We start from the raw sequence: 20,756 nt of genomic DNA on the forward strand, positions 1-20,756 counted from the left end.
TAGCTATTTGTCATTCAGCCTATGGCAACAGGCTATAAACAAACAAGAAAAAACATTTTTCCCCAGTGTGTCACTCCTAATATGGCGAAGTTAAACAATTCAGCTTCATTCAGGTCAAGGGAAAATAAAGTAAGCAAACAGATACTTTGCACTGAGTTTGATGAAGACCACTAAGTACCTTCCCCAAGATCAAAATAGCTTTATTGTTGCTTTCTTAGTTAGTAAATAAAACGAGGAAGCCCATTAAATTTGAAAAGAAATGGGCTTGTTTATCTCAGAGAGATGCTTGATAATTAATGATGTGTATATAGTGAAAGGACTATATTGGACTATGTTGATACACAGTGCATGGTCATTCCAATACTTTACTGTCCCTTGTACTAAAAAAAATGTTTTTAAAAGTAAGATTCTGTTGGAGTTGGAGAGATAATATAGTAGTTGTGTCAAAATACTTTCATGGAGGGCCAGGTGGTGGTATACCTGGTTAAGCACACACAGCACAGTGTGTAAAGATCCTGGTTCAAAGCCCTGGTCCCCACCTGCAGGGGGAAGCTTCATGAGTGGTGAAGCAGGGCTGCAGGTATCTCTCTCTCTCTCTCTCTCCCTCTTTATCTCCTCTCCCCTGTCAATTTCTCTCTGTCTCTATCTAATATTAAATAAAAATATATTTTTTTCTTTTTCTTTTTTTTTTTTTTCCTCCAGGGTTATTGCTGGGCTCGGTGCCTGCACCATGAATCCACCGCTCCTGGAGGCCATTTTTCCCCCTTTTTGTTGCCCTAGTTGTTGCAGCCTCGTTGCGGTCATTATTGCCATCGTTGATGTTGCTTTGTTGTTGGATAGGACAGAGAGAAATGGAGAGAGGAGGGGAAGACAGAGAGAGGGGGAGAGAAAGACACCTGCAGACCTGCTTCACCGCCTGTGAAGCGACTCCCCTGCAGGTGGGGAGCCGGGGCTCGAACCGGGATCCTTACGCCGGTCCCTGCGCTTTGCGCCACATGCGCTTAACCCACTGCGCCACCGCCCGACCCCCAAAAATATTTTTTAAAAAAGACTTTCAAGTCTCAGGCTCTAAAGTCCCGGTACTACCATAATCCAGAGCATAGTAGTACTCTGGGAAAAAAAAAGCCAATATTTCAAGATAAAGTGACTATTAAATTGAAAATAAACATCTTAGCAGAACTCAGCTATCTGACAAAAGTACTGTGATAATAAAAGCCCTGCTTTAAAAAAATTTTTTTTTATTCTTTATTTTCCCTTTTGTTGCCCTTGTTGTTTATTTATTGTTGTTGGATAGGACAGAGAGAAATGGAGAGAGGAGGGGAAGACAGAGAGGAGGAGAGAAAGACAGACACCTGCAGACCTGCTTCACCACCTGTGAAGGGACTCCCCTGCAGGTGGGGAGTCGGGGGCTCGAACCTGGATCCTTACGCTAGTCCTTGCGCTTTGTGTCACATGTGCTTAACCCGCTGCGTTACCACCCGACTCCCGAGCCCTGCTTTATAGTTTCTGATTCTCCTCTTTTTCTGATTAAGAAAGCATTCATCACAGCTCTCTTACTTGCTAGCTCTGTGACCTTGAGCAAGGAATTTCAGGTTATTATCTTTAGTATCTTTAGATGGGATTTAAATTATCAGTGCAATAAGGTTTTTGCCCAAGGAAGAATATACCTGTAAGGTATCTAGAAACTGTGACAAAAAAGCAAGTGCTGATATCATCTTTCAGGTAGCCAAGTTTCTTTTCAGTTGGTTTGTTTTATTCCATGGGCTTCCTTCTCTTTTCAGACAAAGTAGATTTTCTTCTTTTCTCTGTTTGAATTCACAAAGGTCTTTGTTGGCCTCTGAGTCAATATGTTATATTATGATTACTCCTTTGTACCTACCTTTTACTGATCATTTGTGAATGATTTCAGAGCAAGAATTGTACGGCTAGTTCCTTTCTGGTATCCCTGACATAAAGCAAGGTCCTGGTGTAAATAATTGATCCGTATGCATCGTTGGACTGATAATCTCCAGCAAAATTAATCCGCAAGAACACTTCATTAATAGTATTTTTAGGGGGTTGGGCGGTAGTGCATCGGGTTAAGTGCACACCGCACAAAGCGCCAAGGACTGGCATAAAGAGCCCGGTTTGCGCCCCTGACTCCCCACCTGCAGGGGAGTCGCTTCACAGGTGGCGAAGCAGGTCTGCAGGTGTCTTTCTCTCCCCCTCTCTGTCTACTCTTCCTCTCTCCATTTCTGTCCTAAATAAATGAATAAATGAATGAATGAATGAATAAATAAATAAATAAATAAATAAATCTTTTCAATGTGCTTCCAGTTTACATCTGTCACTGAATATATTTTCTTCCAAGTATTGCCCTAATGACCAAGTCAGTTGACCTTTCACGTGATTGGTTCACATTTCATTAATGTAATATTGCACTGGGGTGGGGGGTCTAAGTAATTCTGAAACAGATGGAGTTGAAGTTAGACATAGCAAAGACCTTCCTGATGATTCACAATTGCTAAGCCCCAGAAAGAAAAAGGACTAATTAAGCAAAGATGTGAAGATTTGCTTTAGGACCTTTACAGTGAAAGCACTGGATCCCTCTTCTAGGTGAAAGTAGCGTTCCCTTAGTTGACTTCCCAAGGTAACAGACCTCGAGTGTACGGGTTTTGAAAATGAAAATCACTTTACCGTACCTGTGCACTTAAGGTTTCCAGAGGGCTTTCTATCCTTGGGAAAGCCATTAAGGGCATTCCACGAGCATCCTCAGTTTTGGGCTTAGAAGGAGATCCTTGTGTTCCTTTAAAGTTATGGACTACACACATGCCCTGTAAGATGAAGGTGAAGAAAAAGAATGGGGTCAGACTGCAGTCATCAAAGTCTAGCTGCCTCATGTCTTTCCCCTAGAATTTCACTGCTATATATATATATATTTTTTTTTTCTTTTTCTTTTTCCCTTTGAACCCGTAGATAGGACCATGGAAAGACTTGAGGAATGATTCTGGTGTTTACTCAAAACTCAGTGCTCTGGAGGCCTACGTTGACTTAGTCATCAGATAGTTCAGGATAAGCAATGGAGTCTTGAGACTGTTTACTCGGTTAAGTGAGAACACTCATACCTTCACCTCATAGATTTTCAGTGATTAAGATACAATAATAATAAAAAAAAACCCCTCCTTATTTTAATAACTTACTTTTATCGAAGGCCATTATGTGTCTGGTACTGTTCTGAGGGCTTAAGATTTTTATTTGTTCATTTAAATAAATATAGAGAAGTTGACAGGTAAGGGGGGGGGACTATAAACAGAGAGAAAGAGAGATACTGCTATATAGCTGGTGAAATTTCCCCCCCTAGGTGGGAACCAGAGATTTAAATCCAGGTCCTTGCACACTGTAACATGTGCCCGCTATGAACTGTACCATGCCTAGGTCTGCCCTGTTCTGAGGATTTTAACATTATTTCATTTAACCCACATTATTCGCTCTCCTTTTTCTTTTCTCTCTCTCCCCTTCTCTTCCCTTCTCTCCTCTCCTCTCCTCTCCTCTCCTCTCCTCTCCTCTCCTCTCCTCTCCTCTCCTCTCCTCTCCTCTTCTCTCTCTCTCTCTCTCTCTATCATAACACTGTTTAACTCTGATTTATGGTGGTACTGGGGATTGAACCTGTGACCTTGGAACCTCCATTGTCAAAGTCTTTTCCATGAACGCTAAACTATCTCCTTGTCCTTTAACCCACATTCTTACAAGGGAGCTGTTATTATCCTTACAGCTTAGAGAAAAAAAAAAAAACACAGAGAGGAGTAAGTGGCTTGCCCAAGTCACACAGGATTTAAACTCCATTGCTCCTAAATTATACCACTACAATATTTTGCCTCTCATCAAGTGGCAAACATAAAGAAAATTCTCAATCTTTGCTAACACTGAGTTCACATCTAAGATGATTACCCTTAAACTATGTTCCTATCTGTTGGATCCACTAGTGGAATTTTTTAGTTGCTTCCATTACCAGATTTTCCTTTGCTATGTGGGAAACTGAGAATTGCTACACATGTACAAACTGCTATATTTTACTGTTGACTATTAATTTATTAAAAATAAAAAAAAATAAAGGCAGAATAAAAAAAAAGATTTTCCTTACAAGTTACTACCCACTTTATTTCCTGCAGAAGTCACTTCAGAACCAAGGTCTTTTTTTATTCCATTTCCTCTACTTCTTTCACCCATGTTGAACTTATCTGACTTTCCACGTTCTCTCATTGATTGGTCTGCATCTTTGCTTCTATTTCTAGTGCCTATGAATCTTTCATTCCCTGAAACCCACAGCAAATTGTTCTCCTCTTCAGCTCTGCTGAGACTTCCTTCACTGAGGAGAAAGGAGAAGTGGAAGGCATAGGAATTCCGGAATTGGAAAGACCCAGGCCAGATTCATGGCTCCTTGACTAGGTGTGGCCATTGGGTAAGTTACTTATCTTTGAACTCCACTTTTCTCTATAAAAAAGGAAGATTAAAATATTGTTAGGGTTGTCTTAGAAACTTGTAATGGGAGTCCAGCAGTAGTGCTGTGGGTTAAAGGCATGTGGCACAAAGTGCAAGGACGAGTGTGAGGATCCCGGTTCAAACCTCCATCTGCAGGGGTGTCACTTAACAAGCGGTGAAGCAACAAAAAGGAAATAAATAAATAAAAGATTTAAAAAGTAAAAGAAAGCTGTATATATATATATATGGACTACAGGGCATGTAGTAATTACTCAACTATTCATTTCTTCTATTTTCATCTGTTTTGGAAACACAACTATTATAACAGTGCTGAAAATGTGCTCCCATTCCTTTTTTTTTTTTTTTAGTTTCTTTATTGGGGAATTAATGTTTTACATTCGACAGTAAATACAATAGCTTGTACATGCATAACAATTCCTAGTTTCCCAGATAAAAATACAGCCCCAACTAGATTTGCTGATTTTATTCATTCTTTTGAAGAACCAACATTTACTTATTTTCAATGTTATTTATTTCTGCCCTAACTTTAGTGATTTCTGTCCTTCTGGTTGTTTTAGGGTTCCTTTGTTCTTCTTCTTCTAGGTCTTTAAGACGTGCAATCAGGCTGTTTATTTGTGTTTTTTCTTGTTTCCTAATGTGTGCTTGTATGGCTATGAACTTCCCTCTCATTACTGCCTTAGCCAAATATTTTGATAGGTTGTGTTTTCATTTTCACTGAACTCTCAAAACATTTTGATTTCTTCCTTTATTTCCTCTTTGACCCAGTAGTTGTTAAGTAGTGTACTGTTGAGCTCCCACATTTTGGGACTATTACTCATCTTTTGTTGATTGTTCAGTGTTAGTTTAATTGCACTGTAGTCTGAGAAGATGCTTGGGATGATTTCAATGTTCTTGAATTTGCTGATGCTGTCTTTGTGGCCTAACATATGGTCTATCCTTGAGAATGACCCATGTGGACTTGAGTAAAATGTGTATTCCAGTTTCTTGGGATGAATGACTCTGAAAATGTCTAATAGTTCTAGTTTATCTATCTCCTCATTTAGCTCCCTCATGTCTTTACTGATTTTCTTCCTGGATGATCTGTCAAGTTGAGAGAATGGGGTGTTTAAGTCCCCTACTATGACTGTGTTGCTGTTAATATATTGCTGTAACTTTTTTAGTAGATGCTTGATGTATTTAGATGGCTTCTCATTTGGTGCATAGATGTTAATAACTGTTAAGTCCTCTTGATTGACTGATCCTCTGAGCACTAAGCAGTGTCAATTCCTATCTTTTTAAATTTTACTTATCTTAAAGTCTATTGTGTCATATATAAGAATAGCTGTTCCTATCCTTTTTGTGGGCCATTGGCTTGCATGACAGTTTTCCATCCTTTAACTTTGAGTCTGTGTTTGCCTTGTTGAATTAGGCAGGTTTCCTGTAGACAGCATATTATTGGGTTGTGTTTTCTGATCCATCTTCCTACACTGTGCCTTTTAATAGGTGAATTCAGGCCATTGACATTCATTGATATCAAAGATTGAAAATATTTTAACGCCATTCTTGTAAATTTTTAGAGTGTTCTGATAGATAGCATATTTATAGTGGTCTGACTGTTTATAGGAGACCGTTCAGAACTTCTTTCAGGGCAGGTTTGGTGATAGTTGATTCTTTCAACTGTTGCTTGTCTGAGGTTTTTATGCCTCCATCTAGTCTGAATGACAGTCTAATAGGATACAGTAGTCTTGGTTGAAAGCCTTTCTCATTGAGCACTCGGTAGATATCTTTCCATTCTCTTTTGGCTTGTAGTGTTTGTGTGGAGAAGTCTGCTGCTAATCTTATGGGTTTTCCTCTGTAGGTGACTCTTTGTTTTTCTCACGTAGCCTTCAGGACCCTTTCTTTGTCCTTATTCCTTTCCATTTTAAATATGATGCGTCTTGGTGTCTTTAAGTCTGGATTAATTCTGTTTGGGACTCCCTGGGCTTCCTGAACCTTTATGTCTTTTACGTTGTCTAGACTACAGAGGTTCTCAGCTACTATGTCCTGAAGAATGCTTTCTTCCCCTCCCTCTCTTTCTTCCTCTGGTAAGCCAATAATGCATATGTTATTTCTTTTGAAGTCATCCTATAGGTCTCTGTTGTTGTTTTCAGTATCTTTTAATATCTTTTTGAGATATCTTACTTCTTTTTTAGTTGTCTCTAATTCGTCTTCGATCCTGCTAATTCTGTCTTCATCCTCATTGATTCTATTCTCTCAACCCTCTACTGTTTTCTGGAGTTCTGCCGGGGTAGCCTGAGGGTGCTTCCTCCACAGCAAGTGCTCTCTGGGTTGAAGAAAACTCAACTGGATCCAACGTAGGCTGCTGCGTGGGAGAGGGATCAGGAACTTGTGCCGGGATAGCATCGCAGGAGAGAGACTCTGGGACTCTTGGAGCTGGAAGGCAATCCCATGTGTGTTTAATCAGAAGAGCAGCTGTATTTATACTCGCCAAGTAGGGTGAAAACAGGACGTGATGTAGAGAGGGTGGAGTGAAAAGAGAGTGGTGGAAATCAGTGTGTGACTAGGAGAGGGGGTGGAGCCAAAAGAAAATGTGAACCAGTGAGATTAAACCAGTGCCCTGCAGGCAGGGTGGTTCTTAGGTGACTGGTTATGTAAACAGACAGCAGAGTTAAGCAGCGGAAGCTGGCATACTGCCCAACAGAGTTCATCTGTTTTGCGACCCTGTTCTGATACTGTTTCAGCTTGTTCAGCTAGTTGTGTTCTTAGCTCAGCTATTTCAGTTTTCAGCTTTCTAATAACCTTGAGATAATCAGTGTTTTCTTCCAGGGTCATATTCGTTGTTTCTGCATTTCTGATGACAATTCTTTCAAAGTCTTTACTCATTCCTGTGATTATTTCCATAACAAGTATTTGGGTGTTGACCTCATTATTTTGTGCTTCACCATTTGGGGGGCTTTTAGCTGGACTTTTGTCCTAGTTCATTTCTTCAATATTTCTTCTTGTTGGTTTAACCATTTTATACAGTATGTTATGAGGTCCCTCTCTCAGTACTTTTCAAATTACTGATCACTCTTGCCTGGATTGACTTGTGTCTAAGTAAGGTACTTAAAGGGTTCACAGTTGTGGAAATTTACAGTTCTTTCAATGGTATTTTAATCTCTGAGTTGGAGCTCAGTGGCTTAAAAGCCTCTTTTGTTCTTTTTCTTCCCTGTAGACTATGGGAACCTGAGGGATTTTAAAGTATAAGTAAGGTTATTATCTTAATTACTGACTCCTGACCAAGTGATAGAGCAGGGTGTGGCAGAGGTAATACAATGGTTACGCAAAGAGACTCTCACAGTCTCTCTGCTAGGCCACCAAGGTATAGATCTTCTCCTGAGTTTCCTGGTTAGTTCTCCAACCCCTGGTGTCAGCACAGGGCCTCCCTGCTGCTGCTCCAGATTCTGAGGGCAGTAGCAATGGAGACTCACAGTTGCATTTGGTGAATATTAGGGGAGTCCTCTCCTCCCTTCAGCTGTCTTTTTTTTGGTAAAACAGACTGGAGGTGGTGTCTCAACTGATAAACTGCCAGACTGTTACCAGCCACTTAATCTCTCCCTAGGCTCCTCTCTGTCCACGAGCCACAGGTGTTTGCACTCACTGATGATTTGGTGGGTTCCTGAAGTCTTTCTAGTCCTGCCTTGTTGTGGTACAAAAATGTGGAAGCTCAACAGTACACTACTTAACAACTACTGGGTCAAAAATAAAGTAAAGGAAGAAATCAAAATGTTTTGAGTGTTCAATGAAAATGAAGACACAACCTATCAAAATATTTGAGACACAGCTAAGGCAGTACAAAGAGGGAACTTCATAGCCATACAAGCACACATTAGGAAACAAGAAAAAGCACAAATAAACAGCCTGATTGCACATCTTAAAGACCTAGAAGAAGAAGAATAAAGGAACCCTAAATAAACCAGAAGGACAGAAATCACTAAAGTTAGGGCAGAAATAAAAAAACATTCAGTAGAGAGGAACTAGATAACATGAATAGGCACATCACAGCTAATGAACTTGAAACAGTTATCAAAAACCTTCCCGAGAATAAAAGTCCTGGACCAGATGGTTTTACAAATGAATTCTACAAAACCTTCAAAGAAGGACTAACAACTCTATTTTTAAAAGTCTTCCAGAAGATTTAATACACAGAAATATACCCTTCAAGCTTCTGTGAAGCCAACATCACTTTGATACCAAAAGCAGACAGAGACACAACCAAATAAGAAAACTACAGCCCAATGTTTTTGATGACCATAGATGCTAATATAGTGAACAAAATTCTAGCCAACTGGATACAGTAGTATATTAAAAAGGCTGTTCATTATGACCAAGTGGGGTTTATCCCAGGGATGCAAAGTTGGTTTAATATATGTAAATCAATCAATGTGATCCACCACATCAATAAAAGCAAGACAAAAAACCACATGGTCATATCAATAGATGCAGAAAAAGCCTTTATGATCGAAACACTACAAAAAATGGGAATAGATGGAAAATTCCTGAAGATGTTGGAGTCTATATATAATAATCCTACAGACAACATCATACTCAATGGTGAAAAACTGGAAGCATTTTTCCTCAGGTCTGCCCACTATCACCATTACTATTCAACATAGTGTTAGGAGTTGTTGCCATAGCAATCAGGCAGGAGCAGAGAATAGGGGACTACAGATTGGAAGAGAAGAAGTCAAACTCTCCCTATTTGCAGATGACATGATAGTATACACAGAAAAACCTAAGGAATCCAGCAAGAAGCTTTTGGAAATCATCAGGCAATACAGTAAGGTGTCAGGCTACAAAATTAACACTCAAAAGTCAGTGGCATTCCTCTATGCAAACACTAAATTAGAATAAGTTGTAATCCAGAAATCATCCCTTTTACTATAGCAACAAAACAATAAAATATCTAGGAATAAACCTAACCAAAGAAGTGAAAGACTTGTATACTGCAAATGATGAGTCACTACTCAAGGAAATTGAAAAAGACACAAAGAAGTGGAAAGATATTCCATGTTCATGGGTTGTAAAAATTAACATTATCAAAATGAATATACTACCCAGAGCCATATACATATTTAATGCTATCCCCATCAAGATCCCAGCTACATTTTGTAGAATAGAACAAATGCTACAAATGTTTATCTAGAACCAGAAAAGACCTAGAATTGCCAAAACAATCTTGAGAACAAAGAACAGAACTGGAGGCATCACACTCCCAGATCTCAAACTGTATTATTTTAGGGCCATTGTCATCAAAACTGCTTGGTACTGGAACATGAATAGACACACTGACCAGTGGAATAGAATTGAGAGCCCAGAAGTAAGCCCCCACACCTATGGATATCTAATCTTTGACAAAGGTGCCCAGACTATTATGTGGGGAAAGCAGAATCTCTTCAACAAATGGTGTTGGAAAAAATGGGTTGAATCATGCAGAAGAATGTAACTGAACCACTATATTTTACCAAATACAAAAGTAAATTCCAAGTGGATCAATGACTTGGATGTTAGACCACAAACTATCAGATACTTAGAGGTAAATATTGGCAGAACCCTTTCCTGCATAAATTTTAAAGACATCTTCAATGAAACAAATCCAGTTACAAAGAAGACTAAGGCAAGCATAAACCTATGGGACTACATAAAATTAAAAAGCTTCTGCACAGCAAAAGAAACCACTACCCAAACCAAGAGATTCCTCACAGAATGGAAGAAGATCTTTACATGCCATACATCAGACAAGAGGCTAATAACCAACATATATAAAGAGCTTGCCAAAATCAACAACAAGAAAACAAATAACCACATCCAAAAATGGGGAGAGGACATAGACAGAATATTCACCACAGAAAAGATCCAAAACGCTGAGAAACACATGAAAAAATGCTCCAAGTCTTTGATTGTCAGAGAAATGCAAATAAAGACAACAATGAGATAACTTCACTCAGATAACAACTTCACTCCTGTGATAATATAACTTCAGATAGCAATTTCACTCCTGTGAGAATGTCATACATCAGAAAAGGTAACTGCCGGGATAGCCTGAGGGTGCTTCCTCCCAAGCAAGTACTCTCTGGGTTGGAGAGAACTTGACTGGAGCTATCCTAGGATGCTGAGTGAGAGAGGCATCAGGAACTCGTGCAAATGCTGGAGAGGTTGTGGGGACAAAGGAATCCTCCTGTACTGCTGGTGGGAAAGTTGGAATTGGTCCAACCTCTGTGGAGAGCAGTCTGGAAAACTCTCAGAAGGCTAGAAATGGACCTACCCTATGACCCTGCAATTCCTCTCCTGGGGATATATCCTGAGGAACCTAGCACACCCATCCAAAAAGATCTGTGTATACATATGTTCTCGGTAGCACAATTTGTAATAGCCAAAACCTGGAAGCAACCCTGGTGTCCAACAACAGATGAGTGGCTGAGCAAGTTGTGGTCGAGATACACCATGGAATACTTCTCAGCTGTAAAGAGCAGTGGCTTAATGGCTTTCAGCCGATCTTGGATGGAGCTTGAAAAATTCATGTTAAGTGAAATAAGTCAGAAACAGAAGAATGAATATGGGGTGATCTCACTCTCAGGCAGATGCTGAAAACAAGATCAGAAGAGAAAACACAAGTAGAACCTGAACTGGAATTGGTGTATTGCACCAAAGTAAACCATACTGTGCCCCAATATGGTTCCGTAGCCCCCATGTCCACTTGATCGATTCCAAATTATATTCCTCCATGAGGATCATTTCTGGAACCATCCGTTCCACCCCGGTTCCATGGCTGCCAGTTCTTAGCAACATCGCCCCGCCAGATATTCGTCGGGATGCGGCATCATCTAAGTTCATTTCCCACGTCTACGCTCGACCGGTCCTGCCAATTTACGCGGATATCTTCGCCCACCCTGTCCAACGCTTGACGTCTCGTCACCCAATCTGGTCCCCTACACCTACACTGAACTTCTCTGTTCCAGACTCTTGGAAACAGAGTTGGCAGTCAGCTGAGGTAAAGAACAAACACCTCATCACAGACCCCTGCAAGCGTCAACCCGGCTTTGACCTAGCACGTTATGATCGGGCCCTCCTCAATCGCTATGGAACAGGCCATGGCCGGTGCGCCGCTATGTTCCATCGCTGGGGAGCCAGAGATGACCTGAACTGCCCCTGCGGCTCCAGACAGACTATGACCCACATAGTCAACGACTGCTACCTCTCCAGATTCAAAGGAGGTCTTGAAACTTGACATCAGGCTCAACCTGATGCTGTTGACTGGCTACGGAAGAAGGGCAAACGCTAGAAGAAGAAGAACCAAAGTAAAGGGGAGGGGAGAATACAGATCCAAGAAGGATGACAGAGGACCTAGTGGAGGTTGTATTGTTATGAGGAAAACTGAGAACTGTTATGCATGTGCAAACTACTGTATTTACTGTTGAATGTAAAACATTAATTTCCCAATAAAGAAATTTAAAAAAAATAAGAAGAAGTCAGCCTGTGGTGCACCTGGTTAAGCATACATATCACCAAGTGCCAAGACCCAGGTTCAAGCTCCGTTGTCCTCACCTGCAGGGGATCCAATTCATAAGCAGTGAAGTAGGTCTGCTGGTGTCTATCTTTGTCTCCCTGTCTCTATCTCCTCATCCTCTCTCAATTTCACTTTATCTTATCTAATAAAAATTAGGGAAAAAAAAAAAGGAAAGCTGGCCACTGGGATTGGTAGATCCATAGTGCCAGCAGCAAGCCCCAACAGTAGCCCTGGTGGCAATAAAAAAAAAAATGTTGGGAGTCAGTGGCAGCACAGCAGGTTAAGTGCAGGTGACACAAAGTGCAAGGACCGGCGTGAGTATCCCAGTTCCAGCCCCCGGCTCGCCACCTGCAGAGGAGTCGCTTCATAGGCAGCTCTCTGTCCTATCCAACAACGGCAACAACAATAATAACTACAACAATAAAACAACTAGGGCAACAAAAGGGAATAAATAAATATTAAAAAAAAAAAAGTCACTTGTAGGAAAAACAAGATGCTCCAGAGGCATTTTCAGATAATAACAGAGGCCTTAGAAAGGGTCTGGTGGTGGCTAGCCGAGGGCATTCACTTTCCTGAGTACTGACTGGATGCAAGACAGGCCTGGGCTGCGTTTCTTGGGAGAGGGGGGTTTCTTGCTTTTACCAGTGTTTGTGAGTCTCTAGTTTTATTTTTTTGTTTTTTTTTTCCATAGCACTGCTCAGCTCTGGTTTATGTTGGTATGGGGGATTGAATTTGGGATTTTGGAGCCTCAGGCAGCAGAGTCTCTTTGCATAACCATTATGCTCTCTAACCCCAACCTAGTCTCTGTTTTTCTCAGAAGCAACACTTAATTTCTACTCCTAATACATTCTGAATATATATATATATATATTCATTTATTTTACCAGAGCCTTGTTCAGCTTTGGCTCGCGGTGGTGTCAGGTACTGAACTGGGAACCAACACACCTCAGGCATGAAATTCTGCTGCAGAACCACTGTGCTATTTCCTGGTCCCTGAACAAAGAGTTAAAGAAGACTGTTTGGAAGGTCACGCCAAAATATTAATCTCTTTTGTCCCAGTGTTAAAGGAAGTGAAACAATTTGTCCTCCCAGTTCTTCCTGGATTTCCCCCTCCCCCCCGCAGGGAGAAATACACAATCGAATTTACGAGAGAAAACTTTAGAAGTTATTCTTGCAGCAAAAGGGTCAATAACCCTTGTGAGTAGTTAAGAACTACTACTCACATGGTCGGGGCTGGAGGAACATGGATCCAGACACGTCAAGTTTGGGAAACCTGACTCCCCAGTGGTCTGGGGAGTTTTTGAAGGGTAGGAAAAATAAAAAAATGGACCTACCAGAAACAGCGCTACGGCAGTGCCCAGGATGAAGCCAGCGATCACGTCTGAGCAGTGGTTGCGATACTCGGAGACCCGGTTGAGGCCTGTCAGGAAGGCTGTGCAGAGGGTCCCAAGGCACAGCACCGGCTTGGCCAGTCGACTGCTCTTCGTCCTGATTGTGCTTGTGATGTACATCTGGCAGCAGACAGAAACCGGGCAGTGACCAGGCAGAACTCTGTGCAGTGAGGACACATGCACCGCATACAAGTACACGACATGGGTCCACAGCTCCTCACTGAACACCTTCACTAAGCTACTTCAGGGATGATGGCTCGTGCCACAAGAATAGTGAAAAAGAGGCGGATTAGTCACAGTGTTTTGTATTCTAGTGGACAAGAAAGATACCAAGAATGACTATATATATATATATATGACAATCAGATGTAGAACACTCCATTTTTGGCACAACTGCTTAAAATATCATTGGTAACATCCATGTCCAGCAGAGTAGCAATTTCAGAAGCCTGACTCTCCACAATCTGCACCCTTCTACACCCCATAAAGGTTCATATTCTCAGAGGGATAAAGAATAGGGAAGCTGGGAGTCGGGCGGTAGTGTGGGTTAAGTGCACGTGGTGCTAAGCCCAAGGACCGGCGTGAGGATTCAGTTTCCAGTTCCCTGGCTCCCCACCTGCAGGGGAGTCGCTTCATAGGCGACTTCTTTCCCCCTCTCTGCCTTCCCCTCCTCTCTCCATTTCTCTCTGTCCTATCCAACAAGGATGACATCAATAACAATAACAATAATAACTACAACAATAAAAAGGGCAACAAAAGTGAAAATAAATAAATATTAAAAAATTTAAAAAATAATGATACGGGAGCTTCCAATGGAGGGGATGGGATATGGAACTTGGGTGGTGGAAACTATATGGAATTATATTCCTCTTTCCCCACAATCTTGTCAATCATTATTAAATCACTAATAAAAAAAGAGAGAAAAAAAGAATAAAGAGCTTCCAATGGAGGGGATGGGACACGGAACTCTGGTGGTGGGAACTGTGTGAACATGCACTTCTGTTATCTTACAATCTTGTTCATCATGATTAAATTACTAACAAAAAATTTAACAAAATCATTGGCAGAGCCAGGAAATCCATGTAAGAGTCATAGATACCAAAGCTACTCTATAAGAATTAGCTTTTTTAAAAAATGTCTTTTTAAAAATCGTATTTATTTATTATTGGATAGAGATAGAGAGAAATTCAGAAGGGAGGGGGGATAGAGAGGGAGAGAGGTAAAGAGACACATGCAGCCCTGCTTCACCACTTGTGAAGCTTTCCCCCTGCAGGTGGGGACCAGGGGCTTGAACCCGGGTCCTTGTGCACTGTATTGTGTGCGCTTAACCAGCTGTGCCACTGCCTGGCCCCTGAGAATCCGCTTCATGAAGAAAGCAAGGCAGAGCGGGAGAGAAAGATAGACACCTGCAGATCTGCTTCACCGCCTGTGAAGTGACTCCCCTGCAGGTGGGGAGCTGGGGGCTCAAACTGGGATCCTGATGCCGGTCCTTGTGCTTTCCACCATGTGCACTTAACCCACTGTGCACCACCGGGCTCCCTCATTTTCCTTTACTTTCTATTAGGGTTATTGCTGGTGCTTTGTGTCTGTATGATCACTCCACCACCACTCCCAGTGGCCATTTTTTCCCCCACTGCTTTTGAAGCTTCCCCATTGCAGGTGGGGACTGGGAACTTGAACCTGTGTCCTTACGGCTGGTGATGTGTGCCCTCTACCAAAAACTGGGACAAAAGACTGGGGCCAATTGAAACATGATGCGATTTATGACACCTAACATAGGGGCTATTCTTCACCAGAACTGCTGCTTAAGACTTTTTAGTTTCAAAGGCTGAGTTATCCCAAGTCTAATTTATGGCTTAGTGGGTAGGAAGTTGTGCGCCAAGCAGGTTGTTAGATCGGCTACGGTGGCAAAATTACAAGATACCACTAGAGGGCAGTATTGATCAAGCACCTTTAACAAATGTGGCCGGTGAGTATTTGGTCCTGAAAAACAGTATGTTGATACTTATATTACAATCTACGGTGTGTTTATATGGGGTGAAAACATGCAAGTTAAAACAGATGCATTTTACAACCTTACTCTAGAGACCGCTCATCAAGAATTCAGCATAGGTGTGAATACAAGATGATGAGGAGATTCTCTTTATTATGAGTAACGGATGATTTACAAATCTGTGGTCAGTTCAGAGTTACCTAAACAAGAACATAGCTTCTAGCACTATAGGGAATCTTTATTAGATAGGCTTGTTTAGCTTTTTACACTCCTATTGTTTGAAAATAATCCCTTTTATAAATAATTTCTACAGAATTACAAACTACTGGGTTCGAGGTAACTCATGAGGTGCGATGCCTGATTGGCCCAGGTTCAAGTTTGTACCACAGGGCAGCCATGAGCTTGGTTCCCAGTACTGCATGTGCCAGAATGATTTGGTCCTTCCTTTTCTCTCATTAATGAACAGAGATCACTCTGAAAATGTCCAGGAGGTTTAGTCTGTTCATCTCTTCATTTAATTCTCTTGTTTCTTTGTTGATTCTCTGCTTCGTTGATTAAAAAAAAAAAAAAAACTAGTATAGCTACAGGCCCTTTGGAATAGAACTAAAATATGCCTACTAGCTTATCTACAAAATGGAGGACCCCCCCAACTCTTCATCTGCACTATTCCAGCCTTTAGGTCCATGATTGGTCAACAATTTGTTTGGCTTTGTATTTAACTCTCTTTTCAGCCACACCACCAGGTTCCAGATGCTAATGTGATGCTAACCAGATTTCCCTGGACAGACAACCTCACCAATGTGTCCTGGACCTCCGCTTCCCCAAAGCCCTTCCCCATTAGGGAAAGAGAGAGACAGGGTGGGAGTATGGATCGACCTGTCAACACCCATGTTCAGTGGGGAAGCAATTACAGAAGCCAGACCTTCAACCTTCTGCATCCCACAATGACCTTGGGTTCATACTCCCAGAGGGTTAAAGAATAGGAAAGCTGTCAGGGGAGGGGATGGGATAGGGAGTTCTGGTGATGGGAATTGTGTGGAGTTGTACCTCTCTTATCCTATGGTTTTGTCAATGTTTCCTTTTTATAAATAAAATAATATAAAAAATAAACAGAGATCACAAACTATTGAGACCAAGGGGAGTTGGCTAGCATGTCTTTACAGTATTAACTAGGACATAGAAAATCCTTGTTAAGTGATCTCTGAGGACACTGAACACATATTGGAAAATTTTTACACAACTAGAATCTTAAATCTGTCCTTATCTGCTCATAGTCTCTCTGTGGGGCAATTTGTTTTATACTTGCAAAAAGCTTTATTTATTAGTGGGATGATGGAACTCAGGACCTCATGCTTGAGAGCCCAGTGCTTCACTCACAGTGACACCTTCTGAGCCACTGAGCCAGATTCTACCTGAGCCCATGAAAACAAGTGCTCTAGTAATATCTGTGTGGGTGAGGTCATCTGAGTAGGCTGGCTACACTTCCCCACCAGGAAATTTATATTTCATTGATAAAGAGAGTAGTTTATTGTTAAGTAATGGGTTTGTCTTTATAATCATATTGCAAAGATTAATTTCGCAAAATAATGACGAGTCTGATAAAATATAGAGAAATGTAGCCTAGAAGGTCACATCGTGGATAGAATGTTGAACTATCAGGCATGAGGTTGTTCACTAGCATCGAATATGTCAGAGTGATGCTCTGGCGCTCTCTCTCTCTCTCTCTCTCTGTCTCTCTTTCTCCCTTCCTTCTCCCCACTACTCTCACTAACAGATAAAATAGTTATGAAAAAGAGAATTAGGCACAAGAGTACATTTAGGAAAAAATCAGTTATTTAGTGGTGTTTATTCTTTCTGTCTCTTTCATTCTTTCTCTAATTAGACCTTTATTGAGTCATGATTTACAAAATCGGTATTTTGAAAACTGAACTTTCTTTGTTTAAAAAAAATACCTAGTGTAGGTGTTTCCCCCCCACCCCCCAGGAAAGAAGCCTTACCAACTACAAGCTGTATTTTAAATTGAGGCTCCTGCTAGTGACACTCATGTCTCCTTGGTGTAGAGGCTATTGAAGTTGATTTTTCTCACATGTTCTCTAACAAGCTGATAAACACTTTGTGGATAATTGGTGGTTGACTGACTGATGCTAGAGGTATGATCTTGGTGAAACAGGACACAAGGCAATGACTCTTTTTGTCGTCGTTACTGCCTTTTCTTTTTTATGATCAATTTATTGAGGAGATGCTGATTTACAGGGTTGTTGTCACAGGATTTTTTTTTTTTTTTAGTTTTTATGATCTTTATTTATTGGATAGAGACAACCAGAAATCAAGAGGGTAGGGGGAGATAGAGGAGAGAGATAGAGAGACATATGCAGCCCTGCTTCATCACTTGTGAAGCTTTCCCCCTGCAGGTGGGGACCAGGGGATTGAACTTGGGTCCTTAAACATTGTAATATGTGTGCTCCACCAGGTGCATCACCCCACCCAACCCCAAATGAATTGCCTGTTTTTGTTTTTTTGTTTTTTTTTTTTTTTTGACATGACAGAGAGAAATTGAGAGGGGAGAGGGAAATAGAGAAAGAGAGACATTTGCACACCCGCTTCACCAGGGGCTTGGACTCGGGTGCTTGAGCATGGCAATGTGAGCACTCAATCAAAATTATTTAGTCTATTTTATCTTTTATTTTTTTATTTATTTTTTTGTTTGTTTCTTTTATTTTTTTATTTTATTTTTTATTTTTTTAATTTTTTTATTTTTTTTTATTTAAGAAAGGATTAATTAACAAAACCATAGGGTAGGAGGGGTACAACTCCATACAATTCCCACCGCCCAATCTCCATATCCCACCCCCTCCCCCAATAGCTTTCCCATTCTCTATTCCTCTGGGAGCATGGACCCAGGGTCATTGTGGATTGCAGAAGGTGGAAGGTCTGGCTTCTGTAATTGCTTCCTCGCTGAACATGGGCATTGACTGGTCGGTCCATACTCCCAGTCTGCCTCTCTCTTTCCCTAGTAGGATGGGTCTCTGGGGAAGCTGAGCTCCCGGACACATTGGTGGTGTCTTCAATCCAGGGAAGTCTGGCCGGCATCCTGATGATACCTGGAACCTGGTGACTGAAAAGAGAGTTAACATACAAAGCCAAACAAATTGTTGAGCAATCATGGACCCAAAGCTTGGAAAAGTGGAGAGGAAGTATTAGGGAGGTACTCACTGCAAACTCTAGTATACTTCTGCTTTCTTACTTTGGTGCCATACTCCAAACTCAGTCAATTTCTGCTTTGCGTTTCTACTTCTCTCTTTTTTTTTTTTCATGCATAACATTCCCCAGATTCCCATTTAGCAATACAACCCCCACTATTTCATTCATCATTTTTCATGGACCTGTATTCTCCCCACCCACCCACCCACCCCAGAGTCTTTTACTTTGGTGTAATACTCCAATTCCATTTCAGGTTCGATTTGTGTTTTCTTTTCTAATCTTGTTTTTCAACTTCGGCCTGAGAGTGAGATCATCCCATATTCATCCTTCTGTTTCTGACTTATTTCACTCAACATGATTTTTTCAAGGTCCATCCAAGATCGGCTGAAAACGGTGAAGTCACCATTTTTTACAGCTGAGTAGTATTCCATTGTGTATATATACCACAACTTGCTCTGAATGACTCTGAAAATGTCCAATAGTTCTAGGTTATCTATCTCTTCATTTAGCTCCCTTATGTCTTTACTGATTTTCTTCCTGGATGATCTGTCAAGTTGAGATAGTGGGGTGTTGAAGTCCCCTACTATGATTGTGTTACTGTTAATATATTGCTGTAGCTCTTTCAGTAGAAGTTTGATGTATTTAGATGGCTTCTCATTGGGTGCATAGATATTAATAATTGTTAAGTCCTCTTGATTTAATGATCCTCTGAGCATTAAGTAGTGTCCATTCCTATCTTTTTTAATCTTATCTATTTTAAAGTCTATCATGTCAGATATGAGAATAGCTGTTCCTGCCCTTTTTTGTGGGCCATTGGCTTGAATGATAGTTTTCCATCCTTTCACTTTAAGTCTGTGTTTGTCTTGTTGCGTTAGGTGAGTTTCCTGTAGACAACATATTGTTGGGTTGTGTTTTCTGATCCATCTTCCTACTCTGTGTCTTTTAATAGGTGAATTCAGGCCATTCACATTTATTGATATCAAAGATTGAAGATATTTTAACGCCATTCTTGTAGAGTTTTAGAGTGTTTTGATATATGTCCTATTTGTGGTGGTCTGGTTGTTTATAGGAGACCTTTCAGAACTTCTTTCAGGGCAGGCTTGGTGATGGTTGCTTCCTTCAACTGTTGCTTGTCTGAGAAGGTTTTGATGCTTCCATCTAGTCTGAATGACAATCTAGCAGGATATAGTATTCTTGGCTGAAAGCCTTTCTCATTGAGCACTTGATAGATATCTTGCCATTCTCTTCTGGCCTGTAGTGTTTGTATGGAGAAGTCTGCTGCTAATCTTATGGGTTTTCCTTTGTAGGTGACTCTTTGTTTTTCTCTTGCAGCCTTGAGGATCCTTTCTTTATCCTTATTCCTTTCCAATCTAAGTATGACATGTCTTGGTGTCTTTAGGTCTGGGTTAATTCTGTTTGGGACCCTCTGGGCTTCTTGAATCTTTATGTCTTTGGTGTTGTCTAGACTAGAGAAATTTTCAGCTATTATGGCCTGGAGAACGCTTTCTTCCTCCCCTTCTCTTTCTTCCTCTGGTAAGCCAATAATGCGTATATTGTTTCTTTTGAAGTCATCCCATAGGACTCTGTTGTTGTTTTCAGCATCTCTTAATCTCTTTTTGAGATCTCTTACTTCTTCTTTAGTTGTCTCTAATTCATCTTCAATCTTGCTAATTCTGTCTTCAGCCTCATTGATTCTATTCTCTCTGCCCTCTACTGCTTTCTGGAGTTCATCTATTTTGTTGCCCTGCTCTGATACTGTTTGAGCTTGTTCAGCTAGTTGCCTTCTTAGCTCAGCAATTTCAGCTTTCAGCTCTCTAATAACCATGAGATTATTAGAATTTTCTTCCATATTCTCATTTGTTGTTCCTGCAGTTCTGATTACAATTTTTTCAAATTCTTTACTCACTCCTGTTATTATTTCCTTAGCTAATGTTTGGATGTTGAACTCGTTGTTTTGTGCTTCGCCCTCTGGAGGACTTTTAGCTGGACTCTTGTCCTGGTTCGAGTCTCCATTATTTTTTCTTGTTTTTTTAACCATTTTATATAAGTTAAGAGGTTTTTCAATCCCTGAGTTGGAGTTCAGTGGTGTAAAAGCCTTTTTTTTTTTCCCCTGTAGGCTATGGTAGCCTGAGGGCTTTTAAACTATCAATAGGCTTCTTGGCTTAAT

At 40.8% G+C, this 20,756-nt stretch overlaps 1 protein-coding gene across 4 annotated transcripts in view; it reads right to left on the reverse strand.

Moving 5' to 3' along the window:
- PLPPR1 (phospholipid phosphatase related 1) overlaps positions 1 to 20,756 on the reverse strand; it is a 287,997-nt gene that overhangs the window by 5,575 nt on the left and 261,666 nt on the right. For 2 of the 4 annotated variants that reach the window (XM_060199085.1, XM_060199086.1), the window contains exons 7-8: positions 13,339 to 13,515; positions 2,682 to 2,813 (exon numbers count right to left, since the gene is read on the reverse strand). In XM_060199085.1, coding sequence (XP_060055068.1) covers positions 2,682 to 2,813; positions 13,339 to 13,515 — 309 coding nt within the window. The remainder of the gene's footprint in view (positions 1 to 2,681; positions 2,814 to 13,338; positions 13,516 to 20,756) is intronic. The other 2 variants (XM_060199088.1, XM_060199087.1) reach the window with 2 other exon arrangements.

The sequence above is a fragment of the Erinaceus europaeus genome, chromosome 10 (genome assembly GCF_950295315.1).
Source record: "Erinaceus europaeus chromosome 10, mEriEur2.1, whole genome shotgun sequence".
NCBI classification, from domain to species: domain Eukaryota; kingdom Metazoa; phylum Chordata; class Mammalia; order Eulipotyphla; family Erinaceidae; genus Erinaceus; species Erinaceus europaeus.